This window comes from Urocitellus parryii, chromosome 7, assembly GCF_045843805.1.
Source record: "Urocitellus parryii isolate mUroPar1 chromosome 7, mUroPar1.hap1, whole genome shotgun sequence".
NCBI classification, from domain to species: domain Eukaryota; kingdom Metazoa; phylum Chordata; class Mammalia; order Rodentia; family Sciuridae; genus Urocitellus; species Urocitellus parryii.
The window spans coordinates 75,133,023-75,152,381 of NC_135537.1; the positions used below are offsets into that span (position 1 = coordinate 75,133,023).

Below are 19,359 nucleotides of genomic sequence, written 5' to 3' on the forward strand. Positions count from 1 at the left end.
CTACCTCCAACTTCCTCCCCAGGATCCAGTTCTAATAGTTCTGTATCACCATTCTTTTTTTTTCTCCTTGTTTTATAATGCTGGGGTTGAACCCATGCTAGGCAAGAACATCTCCAACCCTTATAAAATTTTATTTTGAGACTAGGTCGCCAAAAGGCTGATCCTAAACTTGCAATCTTCCTACCTCAGCTTCCTGAGTAGCTGGGATTACAGTGTATGCCACTGTGCCTGCCTATATCACTCTTCTTAATCAGTCCCAATATCAGTTTTTCTTCTTCTCCACTGGATAGTGAGGTCTGGATCTATCTTATAGCAAAGCCTACATAAAGTTACAATTATTTAATTGCTGAAAGTGATGTACAAGTTTAGCTGGTGCTAGCACTTGTCATATTCAAAATTTCAAAGATGCAACCTAACATGAATATGATTCCTAGATGCAAAGTACATCCATTTCTCCAGACCTTGTGATTCAAACAGTCACAGTGTTTTACATGTAATTCATTTATCGCTCTCTTTATTTTTTACATTTAAAATTTTTTTTTGTTGTAGGTGGACACAATACCTTTATTTATTTAATTAACTAATTTTTTAAGATGTAGTGCTGAGGATTGAACCCAGTGCCTCACACGTGCTAAGCAAGCGCTGTACCACTAAGCCACAACCCCAGCCCCTATTTTATTTTTAAAGCAATAACTGTATCTTCCTCTACCCAGTAAGGTAGTTTGTATTTTCAGATTTCTTTCTCCATTTTTTTGGGGGCGGGGTGGGTATTGGGGATTTAATCTAGGGGCACTTTACCACTGAGTTACATCTCTAGCCTTTTTTAAAAAATATTTTTTTTTAAGTTGTAGATGGACACAATACCTTTATTTTATTTGTTATTTATTATTATTATTATTTTTATGTGGTGCCAGGGATCGAACCCAGTGCTTCATGCATGCTAGGCAAGCACTCTACCATTGAGCCACAACCCCGGCCTTCCCTTTTTGTTTTTTGAGACAGGGTCTCACTAAGTGGCTTAGAGCTTTGCTAAGTTGCTGAGGCTGGCCTTGAATTTGTGATCCTCCTGTCTCAGCCTCCAGAGTGCTAGGATTATAGGTGTGTGCCATGGCACTCGTCTTTCTTGCCATTTTAAGCACATATTTTGACAATTTTCTTTATTAAAAAAACAAAATTGCCTAGCATGCTTGAGGTTCTGTGTTCAATCCCCAGGACCTTAAGGAAAAATAATAATAAAAGGAAACTAGCAGAAGATAAAAATCCAGGTTTCATAATCCTAACCTTTAAGGTAATCTTAAATACTAAATCCTGAACAAAGTCTTTATGCCAAAGGTGAGTCTTTCTAATCACCTAAGTGACGTTTCTGTCCATATGTTAAGGTATGATCAGAACTGCATTCCATTGTTCTTTTGTTGTCTAACCAATGCTAGCTAGCCTGATTTCAAGTATTTGAATATAGGTTTCTTGAGAACTAAACAGACATAGCTATTATTTTTTTTAAAAAAACTGTATGTCTTTAACAGGCATGTATTAATTGCTTAAAAAACACTGAATTAGTTAAGTTGAATTAAGCTGGCTCTATTCAAGGGTAACAATTCCCAATCAACAGCACATTAATTTTGAAAATTTAAAAGCCCCCAAACTTACCATGAACAGCTACAACAGCAGCACCAGCAGAAGCAGCAAGCATTGGAGCCCCGATTCCCTGCTCCATGCTGGCCGGGGACTGAGCCTGGTGGCTCCTGGGCAGCTGTCATCTGCCGCTTCCGCATCTCCATTCTTTCAGATCCCATAACCTGCAATAGGGCAAGGAAAAAGAGAGTAGGAAGGGGTGTGGAGTTATGAAGACAGCCCAGGGATTCAGTTGTTTGTCTCACTGTGAAGATGCCACATGACTATATCCAGGTCATTTTCTTTTTCTAATTCTGGTAAATCCTGGTGCTTAGATTCTTAATATCCATTAATTTATCCAACACTTATTTAATGGCCAGCATCTGCCAAACATGGTAAATTCCAGGAATAAAATGGTGAACAGAGAGTCTTGCCCTTAGGCACTCACAGTTTAGTAAAGGAGACAGATAAATATGCAGCAGACACTAATAAGTTGCTCCAATAGGGCGTTTTCCAGCTCTAGGTTCCCTCAGGACTGAATCAAAGGGCAAGCAGTTACAGGTGGCAGCTTAATTACAGTGGCCCATGAGGTTGAGCACAGAGAAAGGAGCAAGCCACACCAAAAAGATCATTCGTGCCAGGACAGCAGTTTGAGCAAACGTCAGAAGAGGAGTTGGTACTGGGAGGCTGTAGGTCTGAGAACAAAACCGTGATATTCACATCTTTACTAGTTGCATGGCCTTGAAGAAGGTACCCAATCCAAGTTCTTACATGAAAAATGCTTAGAACACTGCCTGGTACATAGTAACTGCTCAATTATTCCCAGGAAGTGAAATGCAGGGCCAGACAGCCTGCCCAGACCCACTCCATTATCTTAGGAATGGTTGGTTCCTCTTTCCCACTTCCATGGAGGCCAAGCCACCAGACACAAAAGATCTATGCCTTCAGCTTCTGTGTTTTGTTGAGGACTACAAGCAAGTGTGAAGGATCAAGGCACCCAATCAACCTAAGAAAAGAAGCTGCTAAACTCATTTTTGCTTTTGATATTACCATTGAATTCTTGATGGAGCTAATTGCAAGCTAATATCAAAGATACATTAAAGAACTTTAAATAAGACTTCAGAATTAAATTTTAGATATATTATTCTATTCAAGCATTAGATTTGTCTATTTCTATTGACTATGACTTAATCCTATATGCTATTAGACTTTTAGTTATTTTAATCTTCCTTTATTTTTATTTTAAGACACAGGGTCTTGCTGTGTTACCCAGGCTGGCCCTGAACTACTGTACTCAAGTGATCCTTCTGCCTTGGCCTCCCAAATAGCTGGACTAAAGGCATAAATCACTATGCCTGACATGTTCTATATGGAGTTTTTAAACTTTTATTCTGGGTAGGATAAAAAAAAGTTCTCTTCACTTAAACGTTTGTTGTGGTGGATTTTTTTGGAGTCAGAGAGCTGTTCTTGATCTGTTTTTATTGTTAATTGTTTGGTATTTTCCCAGGTGAATTTTGAAATCAGCTTGTGACAGTACAAAAATAATCATATTGGCATTTTGATTAGAGCTCCATAGACTGTACAGATTTATTAATGAGGAATGATATCTGAGTTTCTCATGAGAGTTTCAGGACAGCAAGAGAGATCCATCAAAAAGTTTTTATGTCCCTTCATCCACAGTGAAAACAATGCTCCTAACACCCAGACACTGTCCACAGCACCCGAGCCTAGGCTGAGCAGTTCAGGGTTCCTGAGCTGGTACCAGCAGCACCTTGGGCAAAAGACAGAGGCAGAAACATTTGCCAAACTCCCCATCATGTTATATGGGCTCCACTTGGATCTGAGTTGTATGATATGTCAAGGTCATTGTAGTGTCATGTGTAACTAATTAGAACAAATATTTTTAAAAAAGGCAGAAAGAGTTCTAACCTCCTCTAATGCCTGTTGAGAGTTGGGCGTGGTGGTGCATGCCAGTAATCCCAGGGTTTCAGGGGTCCGAGGCAGGAGGACAGTAAGTTTAAGGCCAGCCTAGGCAAGTTAGTGAGGCTCTGTCTCAAAGTAAAATTTAAAAATAAAAAGAGTTAGGGATGTAGTTCAGTGGTAGAGCACTTTCCTAACATGCTTGAGGTCCTGGGTTCAATCCCAGTGTGACATTAAAAAACAATTTTTTTAAAAAAGCAAATATTGATCATTGTTGAAGTTGTTGTATATTGTGGGATTCACGCATAGGATCTGTTATAACTGTCTCTACATTTATGTATATTTTAAAATTTCCTTAAAGTTTAAAAAATGTTGAATCTCTTAGATTTTTAAAAATCTACTAAGATGAGCATATGAATTTCCTCCTTTGAGTAGTTATTATGAACTAAGTTACATTAATGCATTTCTTAATGTTGAGTCAACCTTATTTTCATAAGCAATCTCTTCTTAGGTCTAAATGATAACTGTTTTCCTATTATGCTACTTAAATTGATTTGGTGGTATTTTATATGGATTTTCAAAATTCTATCTACATACCCTCCTACTTACCTACCTACCTACCTACCTATCATCCTCATAAAGGAATTATTGTTTCCCTGAACATTTTGTAGAATGTGCCTATAAAATTATTAGAATCTTTTAGGAGTGACCTGTTGACTCTATCTTCAACTTTGATTTCTGTTCTTTCATAGATTCTTCCTCTTTTTGAATCAATATGACATTTTTTCTTTCTTGAAAAAAGAAACCGTACATTTGATATGGATTTCAAATTTATTAGAACTTATTATTAGTCACAATTGGCAGAATAAGATGCTTTAAGTTAGTGTATATTTATTTTAGAGACAAATACATAATTGTTTATAGAAGGGTAACCTATTTAGTTACTAATATTAGTAGAAAATAAATGTTTTTTAGTGTAACAGAAAATTAATATGAAGTTTAACAATAATTATTAAATGAATTCTACATATTTGCAAGATTTAAAAAATATGCTATTGGTGTATATGTTAATCCAGACAGTGATTGGCCAAGTGAGGTTCTTACATCCTTACTCTGCTCCTATCTTGTCTGTGGGAGGACTCTACACATCCTATTTCCATTTGTTCCTTCTAAAATACAATGGAAGCAATGCTACTTAACATTGCTATTCTGACTCTCTTTCGGTGTGTGTCTGGCAAAGCATTGCTAGGCATCATTTCATTGTCCTCTGGGGTGACTCAGGCATGACATACGCAGTGTCCCTCAGCTATGGGCTGCTTTTGCTTGATCATCCTGAGGCTAGAAGTTAGATGAATGCAAAATCAGCGCTGGCCATTACAGATGCTTTATTTTATAATTCATGGCATTTCAAAAGCAGTCTGAGGAAATGGGAATGGTACAGGTTAGTATCTTATTAAATATTTCTGATTTCAATTGAGATAAATCTTATCTAAACATAGTTTTTCCAGATTCTTAGGAACATGACATTTAAGAGGACTCTTTGAAAGTTCAACTAAAAGCCATCACAAACTCTTAATCTTGATCATAATCTTTTAGTAATTTGCAATTGAAAGCACTAACTAGTTACAAAAAATATATGACCTAACTGTAATTAGCTCAGAAGAGTTATTTCTTATTTCCTGGTGCTTTGAAACTTGATAGCTGGATTCCATAAGGGACTGTTTTTTTGATTATGGTATCCCCATTCTGAACATAGCCACTATTGAATTGCACAGTGGGAATATACATGATGAAACAGCAAGTATTATATGGAAAAAAAATCTTAAGACCTAACACACAAGTTTTTGTTCCATGAGGATATAGAATCACAGATGAGATCCCAATGAAGGATCCCAAGAACTTGAAAAGAGATACATTTAAAACCCTCCTCAGAGACCCTTAGACACAGGATCCTACTATCAGGGAACAGTTTAGAGTTCTGAAAAATATCAGAATATAAGGAAATTTGAGAGGACGAATTATCCTGGAAGAGACCAAAATCCCAAATCCATTTATATAGTCTCTTGAGTTATTTTTGACTGAACACACCTTGACTCTTGAAGTATTTCTCTTGGCGAAGTACTGCTAAGTAGATCCTGGATGCTTAATAGGGCCTCAGATAAATTTATGTCAGAGCAAAGAACCCCTCAGTGCTCTCTGTTATTGACTTTCGATGTCTGTTAAGTGCAATTTGTAGGAGGCCATTTGGTTTGGACTGAGCTCCTGTACCAGGCCCAACAAACCAAACCAAAATGGAGTCACTCATGTGAAAGTTCCTCACCACTAAGACGAAACAAAATTATTTATCTAACTTGTCTAAGAAATCAGGAGAAAGAGAAACAGTAATCAAATCCCCCCCAAAGTCAGTTTTAGTCAGCATAAGAAGTTCCCTCTGCTTTAACTTGTATAAGGAAAGTAAATCGAAATAACCAACTCGTTTTGGTTTCATGTTTCTGTTTTTCTCAGCCCTTCTGTGTCTCTAAAGCAAGCCTCCTCTGCTCAGTTCATGGAAACAATAATTCTGTTTCCCAGAATGAGGTGTTGCCCAATTTTAGAACCGCAGATATAAGCCAATTAAGATTTCAAACTAAATTTGTTGTAATTTGGGCTTTTGACGTAGCTTACCTAGTTTTAACTTCTAATTTTGTTATCTTGCACAGACTCAGCTTATGATCCAGTTTCTTACTCCACTGTGCCTGCTACCACAGGCTTCACCAGTATTCTACCCAAACTCTTGTTTCTGTTTTGTTTTTCACTTCTGGCGCCTATGTCTTGTTGATACATTTCACCTTCCACTTTCTATAAAGGAAGCTATTTTAAAATGCTACAGAGACACTAAAAACTAAAAATCAAAAGTATCTTGAATTCAAATTCAAGGTGGGTTGGAGACTCTGGTCAAATTGGGGTAATAAGTTTTCACTTTGAGTCACCATTTTGTTCCAAGCAAAGTCAATGAGTGATTAAAAAAAAAAAATTCTTAAAAGAATTTGGCTGAAACAAAAAACAACACAGGAATATCCCAAAACCAGAAATGCAATGGAAATGTCAATTAATGGGTAGAATGGAAGCACCAGTCCTCCTTGGCTTTCAGTCCAAGTAGCAGGCAGTGAATGTCAGTGAATGTCAGCAGGTGAAATTAGTCCAGGCTAAGTGGAGGACGAGAGGTGCACTCACTTTTCTTTAAAAGAAAAGAGGGACCCTGTCTTCTGTACCAAAGAAGCTAATCTGAACAGCCCTGGCTGATCTCTGTGTGTCTATGTGGGCAAAGGTAGAAGGTTATACATGAAGCTGCTAGTTCTGAGACAAAATCTGCCACATTCTCAATATCACACGGATAGAAATTGTGAGTTACAGCATCTGGCTGTCAGTGAGAAGCCCATGTGTCCTGTGGAGGAAACTTTATTTTTTAAAATATATATATATTTTTAATTATAGTTGGACACAATACCTTTATTTTATTTATTTATTTTTATGTGGTGCTGAGGATCGAACCTGGAGCCTCGCACATGCTAGGCAAGCACTTTATGCTAAGCCACAACCTCAGCCTGGACATTTTAATGTTTTTAGGTAGAAATAAGTAAAAACTAAGAAAGAGAGAAAACAATCAAAATGACAAAAATGGAAGGAAGAAAGATGATTTGTTTAAAATAAACTTGCAGACCAAAATTACAAGTCACATGAAAAAAATACAATGCTAAGAAGGATAGTCATGGGCTGGGGATGTGGCTCAAGCGGTAGCACGCTCGCCTGCCGAGAACTAGAAAATAAATATTAAAAATTCTCTCTCTCTCTCTCTTTCCTCTCTCACTCTCTCTTTAAAAAAAAAAAAAAAAAGAAGGATAGTCATTAAAGTAACCCACTGGAATGAATGTGAAAGACTGAGGGCTGGGGTTGTGGCTCAGTGGTAAGGTGCTTGCCTTGCATGTGTGAGGCCCTGGGTTTAATTCTCAGCACCACATAAAAATGAATAAATGAAAGGTATGTGTCCATCTACAACTAAAAGTATATTTATTTATTTTTAAAATTTTTAATATTTATTTTTAAATTTTCAGCAGACACAACATCTTTGTTTGTATGCGGTGCTGAGGATCGAACCCAGGCCGCACGCATGCCAGGCGAGCGTGCTACCGCTTGAGCCACATCCCCAGCCCAGTATATTTATTAAAAAAAGATCATGAAAGATTAAAGTTAGGATGCTCAAAGACAATGCAGAAATCATTCTCATTTAAAATGTCAAAAATAGGAAACCAATAGACAGAGATGAAATAAAAACAGTTAGATAGAAAACAGAACCAAGTAGAAAGTTTCAAAGACATTAGAAAAGAGCACTGAAGGACTACTTTAGAATCTTGTACAGAAAGACTCCAGGAATTAAAAAAAAAAAAGGGGGTGGGGTGGGGGGAGAGGATGAGACCTCCAGAATAGCCACGTGATGTACTCAGCTCTCTCCCTGGCCAAAACAACAACAACCCCAAAACATTAACTGTGAAGTTATTTAAAACCAATCACTTAAAGTCTCTGAAAGTTGGCATACATCCAATGTAGGTAAATTTACATGAAGTAAATAGGAGAAATAATTATTCAAGAAAATTGGGCTGGGGATATGGCTCAGTAGTAGAGCCTTGCCTGGAATGTGTGAAGCCCTGGATTCAATTCCCAGCACTGCAAAAAATTAAAATAATCAAATAAATATTTTTAAAAAAATTTTAAGTTGAGGTTGGACACAATACCTTTATTTTCTTTCTTTATTTATTTTATGTGGTGCTGAGGATCGAACCCAGTGCCTTGCACATGCTAGGCGAGTGCTCTATCACTGAGCCACAATCCGAGCCCCTAAATAATAATTTTTTTAAAAAAAAGAAAAGAAAAAAAATAAAATCACTCAATGTTTAGGAAGAGTGAGAATCAGAGTTGTAGCATTTGAGCCAAGACCTGCTACTACCCTCCCACACCCAGTTCTGTATGATAAAAGCTGTACTCCAGGCTGGTATAGCCAAGAAGACAGGTGCTCTCTCCTTTCAGCTTCCAAAGCAGGGCATTGGTTCTACCCCAGGAGGATGAGGCCACAAGCATCTCTCCTCCCTCACTGGCTCACTGTTGCAGGATCTTTACTCTAGCTGACTGTGACCAAGACCACTGGAACTTCCTCCTTGCTCCTCTCTTATAGGGTAGAAGCTGTAGCTTGCTGAGAGGCAAAGATTCTACAGAGGGAAGATCTGCTGAGAAGACCTAGGGCTGCTATCCCACCCCACTCCAGAACCTATCCCCAGAGTAGGGGTATAGCTGTAAGGGAGAAGCAGGCTGTATGATATGGAGGGAAATATCACTGGAGATTTTAATAGCAATCAATTAAGAGAACACTAGGAAGTTCATGATACAAGTAAAAGGCAGATCAGGCCATATACAATAGAATCAACAAGGGAAAAACACACGGGTGGAGTCTGCAGGAATCCATGTGCAGGCTTCCCTAGGCACTCTCCCTCTCATGAGGAATCATGCACAGCACACACTTCCCTAGCAACAAAAATGCAGTAGCGTGTGCTGTCCTTGCCCGTGAAGGTCAGTAGAAACTCAGCACCCAAAACTTTTTTGTTGAAGGGTGGTCACATAGGCTTTCTGGCTAGCACATCCAAAATTCAAGACTCCCAAAAGGAAAGTAGATGTTTAGCATACATCATATTTTTTTTTTAATAACACTCTAGCTATAGGGAACTACTGTTGTCACTTAACTATTGACTGAACACACTCTAAAAGACAAGTCCCCAGATGCAAACCAACAGCCAATATTGAAAACAGGAATAGAAAGATTCTAAGGATAGCAGTCTAATACTTGCTATGTTAATTATGTTCAACACTGGAACAGAAAAATGATGGCTGTAAATTTCCCAAATTTGATGAAAACCACTCATCTATGTAACCGACAGGTACACTCAACTCCAATTAGGATAAAAACAAACAGGTCCATACTCAGACATATCATAGTCTAAATGTTGAGAGGAAAAGATAAAAAGGAAATCTTAAAGTAGAAAAGAAAAATGACTCATCACAAACAAGTGAATCACAACAAGATTAACAGCTGACTTCTTGCCACAAAGAAGAGATCAAGAAACTGTGGGACAACATATTCAAAGTGCTAAAAGATAAAAACTGTCAACTAAGAATCCTCTGTTCAGCCAAGCCATTTCTAAAAGATGAGGACACAATAAAGACTTTCCCCAGTAAGCAAAAACAGAATTTGTAGCAAGCAGATCTGTCTTAAACATTGAAGGAAGTTCTTCAAAGTAAGTGACTCTAGGCAATAAATCACACATAAGCACATGCCCACATGACCACATGCCCACCCACCAAACCCATGCTAGCCCCAGTAAAAGTGGTTATCTAGGCAAAAATAAAGGACAGTAGGGTTATATGTTTTTCTTTATTCTCTTGCTTGATTAAAAAAAAATTTCATAAAACAGTATCTATAAATTTCTATTTTGAGACTGATAACATAAAAAGGTGATATATTTGGCATGAACAACAGAGAAGATGGAGGTATGAATAAAAGTATATTGCAATAGGATGCGGCAGCAGAAGGGAATGCAGATCCACAGGAAAAGAAAAAGGGGGAGCAAACCAGAAACTATATGTTTCTACTCTTATTTCTTTTCTTAGCTTTTTAAAAAGGCATAGTATTACATAAAATGATAATTACAACATTGGAGTACAGGATTTGTAATACTTAATATGTACAGGGATAATAGGGCCCATCCCTCAAAAAAAAGGCAGGGAAGGAAGAAAGTTATAAAGGAGTAAAATTTCTAAAGTTTCTAAGTGAGTATACATTGAAAGTTCATTCTGTTACATTAAGATATAGGCCCTATAGAGGCCACTGAGAAATTAGGACCAAAAATACATATAGTGGGAAAAAGTCACTAAAAAAATTAAAATGGTGTGATAGAAAACATCAGCTTAGGGCAAAGGAAATTAGTGAAAAGAAGAAGTAGGCATAAAATATTTTTTTAAAAAGAGGAAAATGCAAAGGTTAATCCAACCCTATCAATACAACATGAAAAATAGGTGGATTGAACCATCTAATCAAAGGGTAGAGATTGTCAGAATGAATAAAAACATGACACAGTGATACGTTGACTACTAAAGACATTTTAGAATTAAAAATACAAGTAGATTGGGAGTAGCCACTCCTGCTTATTTCAGGCTCAATTTGTGTGGTAGATCAATTCCCATCCTTTCCCTTTCAGCCTGTGGCTGCCTTTGCATGTTCTCTTGCAAACAACATATAGTTGGCTCTTATTTTTTAATCCATTTTGCTAGCCTGTATCTTTTAATTGGAGAGTTGAGACCAATTACATTGAATGTTATTATAGAGAAATTAAAATAATACAAATAGATTGAAAGTAAAAGATGAGGCAGATAGATTTAGCCAATAGCAAACACAATAGAAATAAGGCGTCTATGCTAATAGCTAACAAAATATACTGGTTTTTTTCTTTTTTTTTTTTGTAGGTGCTTTCTATTAAAACTAGCACCTAGAGCCTTGCTAGGCAAGCTTCTACCATGGAGCTATATCCCCAGCCGCCACTTTTCATATAAAACCTTATTAGAGATTAAGAAAGACATTTTACATGATAAAAGGGTCAATTCCCCAGGAAGATATAATAATTATAAACAGCATCTTCTTAGAGGAAATATTAAATGGCAGATGACTCTGTCACATGGGGAGGTCCCAATAGGAGACCATGGTGGCTTCCAGTGGGAGACAGTGGTTTCTCATGGGCTGGGGACATGATCAGGACCCAGCCAAGGCTGTGGGGCACCCAGCAGAGTCTGCTGAGCTCCTGCAGGTGAGATGCATGTCCATCCCAGTCAAGGAGCTGGGTCTCCTGGTCAAGGACATGCACATCACATCCCTGAAGGAGATCTATTCCCACTCCCTGTGCATCAAGGAATCTGAGATTGCTGACTTCTTTGTGGGGGCACACTTCAAGGATGATCCTTTGAATATTGTGCTGGCGTGGAAGCAGACCCAAGCTGGCCAGCAGACCAGGTTCAAGGCATTTACTGCTATCAGAGACTATGATGGCCATTATTGTCTGGGTATTACCATGCTTCAGGGAAGTAGTTATTACCAGAAGAGGGGCCATTATCCTGGCCAAGCTCAGGAACAAGATCAGCCAGCCCTATATCACCCCTTGCAAGGGGCCAGGGCACTGCAGCCCTGCATCCCTTGTGCCTCATCCCCACTCCCAGAGACACTGGCATTATATCTGCCCTGTAGCCATGCTGCTGCTGACCAGTGTTGACCATTGCTACACCTAGCCAAATCCAAGACCTACAGCTATCTTACCCTTTTCCTCTTGTGTTCACTATGCCTATCAGGATTTACCTACCATAATAAAAACCCACGTCAGAGTCCACCTGCTTAGCACTCAGGTTCTATCTGTGGCCACCCCTATCTCCACCATCAGTGCTATGCTTAGAGTTCAGGTGTCAGCATGCCAAACCAGTGCTCTACCACTGAGTCACATCCCCAGTCCACCAGTAGGGTTTTTATAAGGGAAAAATGAAGGGACTTAATTGAACCTATTAAAAAATTACATATATATCATAAATATAATATGTTATATATATATATATATATATATATACACAGAACCACAAAATACATAAAGTAGAAAAATACAGAATTAAAGTAGACAATTCAACAATAAAAGTCAATGCCACTCTTTTAACAGTGGATGGAACAACTAGACAGACTATCAGTAAGCCCACAGAAGACCTGCAGACAACATGAGATAACACTGTAGCATGTAGAGCATTCCACCCACATCAGTGAAAACGCATTCTTGCAGGTCCATGTGAAAATTCTCCAGAATAAATCATATGGTATAAAACAGCTGGTAATGGAATACTTTTAGAAATCAACAACTGAAAGATATTTGAGAAATCCAAAATATGTGAAAATTAAATATGTTCCCAAAGAACAGATGGGCTAAAGAAGAAATCACAAAGAAAATTAGAAATACTTTGACTTGAAAACACAAACATGAAAACACAACATGCCAAAAATTACCAGATGCAGCTAAATGAAGCTAAGCTTGTATAGATGTAAAAGTCTACCTTAAAAAAGAAGAAACATCTTAAAACAATAATCTAAATTTTCACCTTAGGCAACTATGAAGAGCAAAGTACAACTAAATACAGAAGGACTGAACTGACTGAGTGGAAATTAGCAAAAGAGAGAATAGAAAAACAATACAGGAAATCCATTAAAAGGAAAGCTGTTCATTTGAAAAGATCAACAAAACTGATAAATCTTAACTAGACTGACCATGGAAAAAAAAAGAGGGGACTCAATTAAAATCAGGAATCAAAGATGGGACATTATAACCAATATAACAGACATGAAAAGCATTCTAAGGGCGTACTATGAACAACCCTATACCAAATGTTAGAAAACTTAGATGAAACAGAAATTCCTAGAAACTAACACTAGCAAAATGACTTAGGAAGAAAAAAAATCAGAATAGAACTTTAAGAAAAAGAGATTAGTTCTTTTCTTTTTAATCCACAAAATCAGATCAAGATGGCCTCACTTAAAATTTCTTTTCAGCAATATTTTGTCCTATCCAGTGTAAAATTAAGATTATGTACCACAGTACAACTATAAATATGCTAAAAACTAATTGAACAGTACATTTCAAATGAGCGAATTGTACAATATATGAATTGTGTGTCAATAAAAATTTCAAAAAAGGATGGTTTTGCTGGAGAATTTTACCAAATATTTAGCAAAGAATACATACCAGTTCTTCAAAAAAAAAAAAAAAACTCTTCCAAAAAAATGGAAAAGGAGTGATAACAAATGCCATTTGCTGGTCTCAGTATATATAGAGGTTATGTGACCTGTTGGAATAATAGAAATATCTATGTGCAGTCACAGCTGAGGGGACTGATGACAAATGTTCTGCAGGGGTTTCAACGTGTCTTGAAGCTGTCATTCATTATTTGTACCAAAGAATTGCCTTAAAAAATCACAGATCATCAATTCAGAATCACAAAAATATTATTCCTAGTTGCAAATAACATGATCATACAGAGAAAATTGAGGATTCCACTAAAAATTAAAGAGTTCAGTAAATTTGCAAGATCAAATACAAAAATCAAATGTATGTCCACACACTAGGAATGAACATTCTGGAAAAAATATTAAGAAATAATCTCAATTGTTTTAAGAAAGAATAAGGCAATTTGAATAAAATTAACAAAAGAAGTGCAAGATTTATATACTGAAAACCACAAAGCATTGTTGAAAGTAAAGAATATCTAAATAAATGGGAAGATATTCTATGTTCATAAATCAGAAGACTATATATTAAGATGGCAATATTCCACAAGTTCATCTGCATTGAAACCCAGCTACCATTTTTTTGAGGAATTGCCAAGCTGGTCCTAAAATTCATATGGAAATGAATGGGACCCCAAAAGCCAAAATTTTGGGGAGAAAAATGGCAAAGCTGGGGAATACCACTTCCTGATTTCAAAATTTTCTACAAAGCGACTGTAATTAAGACAGTGTGGTAATACACACACCAATCATTTGCAAATCCAGACATAATTCTGATATTTACAGTTAATTGATATTTGACAAAAAGACTGAGACAGGGCTGGGGATGTGGCTCAAGCGGTAAAATTAAAAAGGGCTGTGGATATAGCTCAATGGTTAAGTACCCACAGGTTAAATCCCTAATACAAACAAAAATAAGCAAAAGCAAAACAAAATCCTTAGGCTTTGAATGCCATTCAAGAAAGTGAAAGAGTAACCTGCAGGGAGGGAGAAAATACATGGAAGTCATACATATCAGGTAAGGGATTTGATTCAGAATAAAGAACTTTTTTTCTTTTTAAAAAATTCTTTCTTTCTTTATTTAGTCATACATGACAGCAGAATGAATTTTGACATAATACATACATGGAATGTACATACATCAATCATAATGTCTATTCTATTCTGCTGCCCTTCCTATCCTCCCTACTCCTCCCTTCCTCTCCCATCCTTTCTTTCTATCCAATCTAATGTGACACACTTTTTTTTCTTTTTCTTATCACAACATCATATATGTATTCTGTATAACAATGAGGTTCTCCTTCCATCTTCCATGCAACTCCCCTTCTCCCTCTTTTTCCCTCCCACCTCTCTTTCCTATTTAGTGGTAGTCTTCTCATGCTCTTCTTCCCTATCCCATTTTGAGTCACCCCCCTTATATCAGAGAAGACATCCGGCATTTGTTTTTAAGGGATTGGCTAACTTCACTTAGCATAATCTGCTCTAATGCCATCCATTTGCCTGCAAATGCCATGATCTTGTTATTTTTTTTTAGTGCTGAGTAATATTCCATTGTGTATAAATGCCACATTTTTAATCCATTCATCTATTGAAGGGCATCTAGGTTGGTTCCACATTCTAGCTATTTGAATTGTGCTGCTATAAACATTGATGTGGCTGTGTCCCTATAGTATGCTCTTTTTTGGTCTTTTGGGTATAGTTCAAGAAGGGGAATAGCTGGGTCAAATGGTGGTTCCATTCCCAGCTTTCCAAGGAATCTCCATACTGCTCTCCAAATTGGCTGCACCAATTTGCAGTCCCACCAGCAATGTATGAGTGTACCTTTTTCCCCGCATCCTCGACAGCACTTATTGTTGTTTGACTTCATAATGTCTGCCATTCTTACTGGAGTGAGATGGTAAGAATAAAGAACTCTTAATAAAACACAATAAAAAAATTTAAGGTGGAGAATGAATTAGACTAGATATTTCTCCAAAGAATATATTCAAAGGCCAACACACATGGAAAAAGTATCAACATCATTAGTTATTATGGAAATGAAGTCCAAACCCTAGTGAAATACCATTCCATTCCTACTAGGATGAGTACAATAAAAAAGACAGGCAATACTTATTGTAGATGAGAATATGAAGAAATGGGAATCCTCATACACTACAGTCAAGAGCATAAAATGGTTTAACTACTCTGGAAAACAGTTTGGTAGATCCTCAAAGTGTTAAACAGAGTTTCTAAATGATCCACCAAAAACATATGTTCACCCAAAAACGTGTGCACAAATGTTCATAGCATTATTTATAATGTTCAAAAAGTAGCATTGGTTGATGACTGGACAAACAAAATATATATATACACAATTGGTGTTACTCAGCTATAAAGAAAAAATAAAATATTGGATCATGCTCCAATATAGGTGTACCCTGAAAATATGCCAAGAGAATAAACACAGGCACAAAAGATGCCTTTTTACATGCTTCTTATGAATGCCATTTACAAGAAATGTTTAGATGAGGCAAATCCACAGAGAATGAAAATAGATAAATAGTTACTAGGGGTGGGGTAGGGAGAATGAAGAGTGAATGCTTACAAGTATGGGATTTCTTTTCTCTACACCCCTTAGCATCTTCCAAGTTCTCCTCAAAACTCTTCCACTGCATGTAAGTTACAGGATGGGGCTCGCACCTGTTTCTAAGACTCAGCAAATATCCATTGAAGGACTTCCATAGAATCCTCTCTGGCAAGATCCTCTAGTCTCTTCTACCCACAACAGGTGACTAAAGAAAATGGAGCAGAAATGTTACCAGGCACTCTACCTCTACAAATTTCCTTCAGTGAAACCTCTTTTTTCCTCTTAAAATATTCTCAAGATTAACCAAGCATGGTGGCACATATCTGTAATCCCAGTGGCTCGGGAGGCCAAGACAGGAGGACTGTAAATTCAAGGCCATCCTCAGTAATTTAGCAAGGCCTAAGCCATGGTGGATCAAGGTCCCTTTAGTAAGAGACCCAGTCTCAAAATAAAAAATGAAAAAGGCCTGGGAATGTGGCTCAGTGGTTAAGTGCTCCTGTGTTTAATCCCTGGTACCAAAACAAAACCACACACACACTCTCTCAAGACTAGCAGTATATGACTTTTTTTTTTTTTTTAATGCCAAGTCAATTTTGCAGGGACGTGTCAGAAGTTTTCTTTGGATGTGTGGGTATGCATCACTCCCCTACCTTTGGAGACTCGGGAGATTTGGGAAACCCTCACATGACAGGCAACATTCCATTTAGTATCCTGTTTTAAAAGCCCTGTCTCCTTCTTGGCTACATGACGTTCATCTAACTTTTCTAATCACTTTATAAAGATTTTTACATTCAGACCCATTTTTACAGGCAGCCCTTAATTAAATTTACTGACACATTGAATCAAAATTCTAGGCTCCCCAGGATTGTTTCCTGTGTTTTACACTCCCTTTGAGGTACACTTTGCTTGCTGGAATACATTAACAGTTTGAAAGAATCTGTAATAGATAAGCTCTATTATTATAGATAAGGCTTTGTATTTTAGAAAATAACCTTTTTATATTAGATTTTTCTCCCTAATTGCTAGGTATAAAATTGTAGGCTGACAACTTTTTCCCCCAAGTTGCATGGATGAGTGTTTTCCCATGAGACAAATGCATGTCATAGAAAGTGGCCAAATGAGTCTCCTTGGCAGAGGAGACTCAGAAGGGCTGGGTTGGGAAAGAAGGCCCTAAAGATGTACCACTGGGACAACCGATGGGAGGTAGAAGAGGTCAGGTGGGAGGAGGGGGTACCCCTGGGGGACATGAATTCTTATTCCTTGTTGTGGGAATCAAAAGAGATATAACCACTTTGGGATTCTTTGGCATCTTCTTATAAAACGAATAATAAGCACGCATTTACTTTATGACCTAGTATTTACTTAAGACAAATGAACATATACACCTCTACAGAAATTTCTACATGAATGTTTACAGAAGCTTTGTTCATAATAATCCCAAATGGAAAGTAACTTAAATGTCCATCAACAGATACCTGGATAAACAGCTGTAACCGTACAATTGAGTTCTTCTCAGCAATAAAAAGAAATGAACATGCAGCAAGATGGGTGAATCTTAAAAACATCATGCTAAAGGGAAGGAACTTGACTGAAAAGGCTACATAGTATATGATTTCATTTCTATGAAATTCTGTAAAAGGCAAAAACTATCAAGTAAGACTACAGAGCAATCTCAATATATTCAGAAATGTTAAAATCATACAGAGGGTTGGCCTGCACTCCCATGATGTCACCTCTGTGTTTGACCTTGCAGCCCAGGCAGCAGAGCAAATAGGTAAGAGAAGAGGCATCCTTCCCTTCTTTCCTGCTGTGGATCGCACCAGTCTTTGGAGATACCTAATGAGAGGTGAGGGGAAAATGAAATGCATGAGGCTAAGTCTGATTTAGACAGGAAGGGACTTTTAATGCCTAAAAATGGGACTGTCCTAATGAAATGCATGAGGCTAAGTTTGATTTAGACAGAAGGGACTTTTTAATGCCTAAAAATGGGACTGTCCTAATGCTGTCATCGACCTGGAAAGCTGTGAGATCTGCCCAAGACAGAATCGAGGAGAGAGGGAGAGAGATCCAATAGTGTTTGAAAGAGGTGGTAGGGGAATAAGTTCACTGCCTATTTACACTTAGTGAAGTACATGAAGAAATATGAGACTCTCTAGCAGGCAGAGTGGGTCAGACATTGGTACAGTGGTGCATGCCTGGAATCTCAGCGACTCAGGAGGCTGAGGCAGGAGGATCACAAGTTCAGGGCAGCCTCAGCAATTTAGCAAGGCACTGTCACAAAATTTAAAAAATAATGATAATAAAAGACAACTATAATGTATCAGTTTAAAAAATGTAGAAGAAATTAAAAAGGACTGAAGATGTAGCTCAGTGGTAGAGTGCCCCTAGGTTCAATACCTGGTCTCCCCTCTCCCCAAAAAAAGAAAAAAAAAAAAAAAGGAATGGGTGAGAGGCAATGGTCAAGAATTGTCACAAATTATACTCTGAGGACAGAGACCTTAAGAGAGATCAATAAGAGGTAAGATCAAAATTAGGAAGAAGGAATCACAGCAGGAAAAGAACAGAATAGGGGAATCCAAAGTGCATCTAAAGCATCAAGGCTAAGAACACAAAATTCGGTTGATATCAGAGAACTAAGAAGGGCGAGAAAGCAGAAGCCAGGAAGTCACGGTGCCAGGGCACAGCTGGTGAGGACGACAGCGTGTTCATGCAGCTTTCTGTAGAAACCAGACGATGGCCTCAGCTTCCACATGAGATAAACTGTAATATCCAGATCAGTTTCCTGGGGCTGCTATAACAATTACCACCAGCTCAGTACCCTCTTACAGTTCTGGAGGCTAAAAGTCCAAGATCAAGGTGTTGGCAGGACCATGCTGCCTCTTGTTGATTCTAGGGAAGAAGTCTTTCTTGATCCGTCTAGCTTCTGGTGGTTGCCAGTAATAGCTGGCATTTGTTGCTTAAGGTACAATGAGCCCAATCTCTGCCTCCTTTGTGTGGCTTCTTTCCTCCATGTCTGTCTGTCTCTTCCAAGCTCTCTCACCTTACAAGGACAGGAGTTTTTAATTTTGTTGGTATTTTACAAGGATACCACTATGGCCTCAACTCACACTGTACTTGCTTAGACCTGTAGACTTATTTCCAAATAAGATGACATTCACAGGTACCAGTGTATAAAGTGGTGGGATACATTTCAAGACCTCTAGTGGATGCCTGAAACTGTAGAGAGTACTGAATCCTATATGTAGTATGTTTTTCTTATATATAAATTAAACACATAAAGTTTAATTTGTAAGTTAGGCTTGGTGAGACATTAACAATAACTAATTATAAAATAATACACCATAATAAACTTATGTGAATGTGGTTTCTCTCTTTG

The 19,359-nt window shown here is 37.7% G+C and overlaps 1 protein-coding gene across 2 annotated transcripts in view; it reads right to left on the reverse strand.

Moving 5' to 3' along the window:
• Rgs20 (regulator of G protein signaling 20) overlaps positions 1–19,359 on the reverse strand; it is a 97,921-nt gene that overhangs the window by 12,376 nt on the left and 66,186 nt on the right. The window contains exons 5-7 of one of the 2 annotated variants that reach the window (XM_077801090.1): positions 17,686–17,701; positions 16,081–16,089; positions 1,648–1,796 (exon numbers count right to left, since the gene is read on the reverse strand). In XM_077801090.1, coding sequence (XP_077657216.1) covers positions 1,648–1,796; positions 16,081–16,089; positions 17,686–17,701 — 174 coding nt within the window. The remainder of the gene's footprint in view (positions 1–1,647; positions 1,797–16,080; positions 16,090–17,685; positions 17,702–19,359) is intronic. The other variant, XM_026394420.1, reaches the window with a different exon arrangement.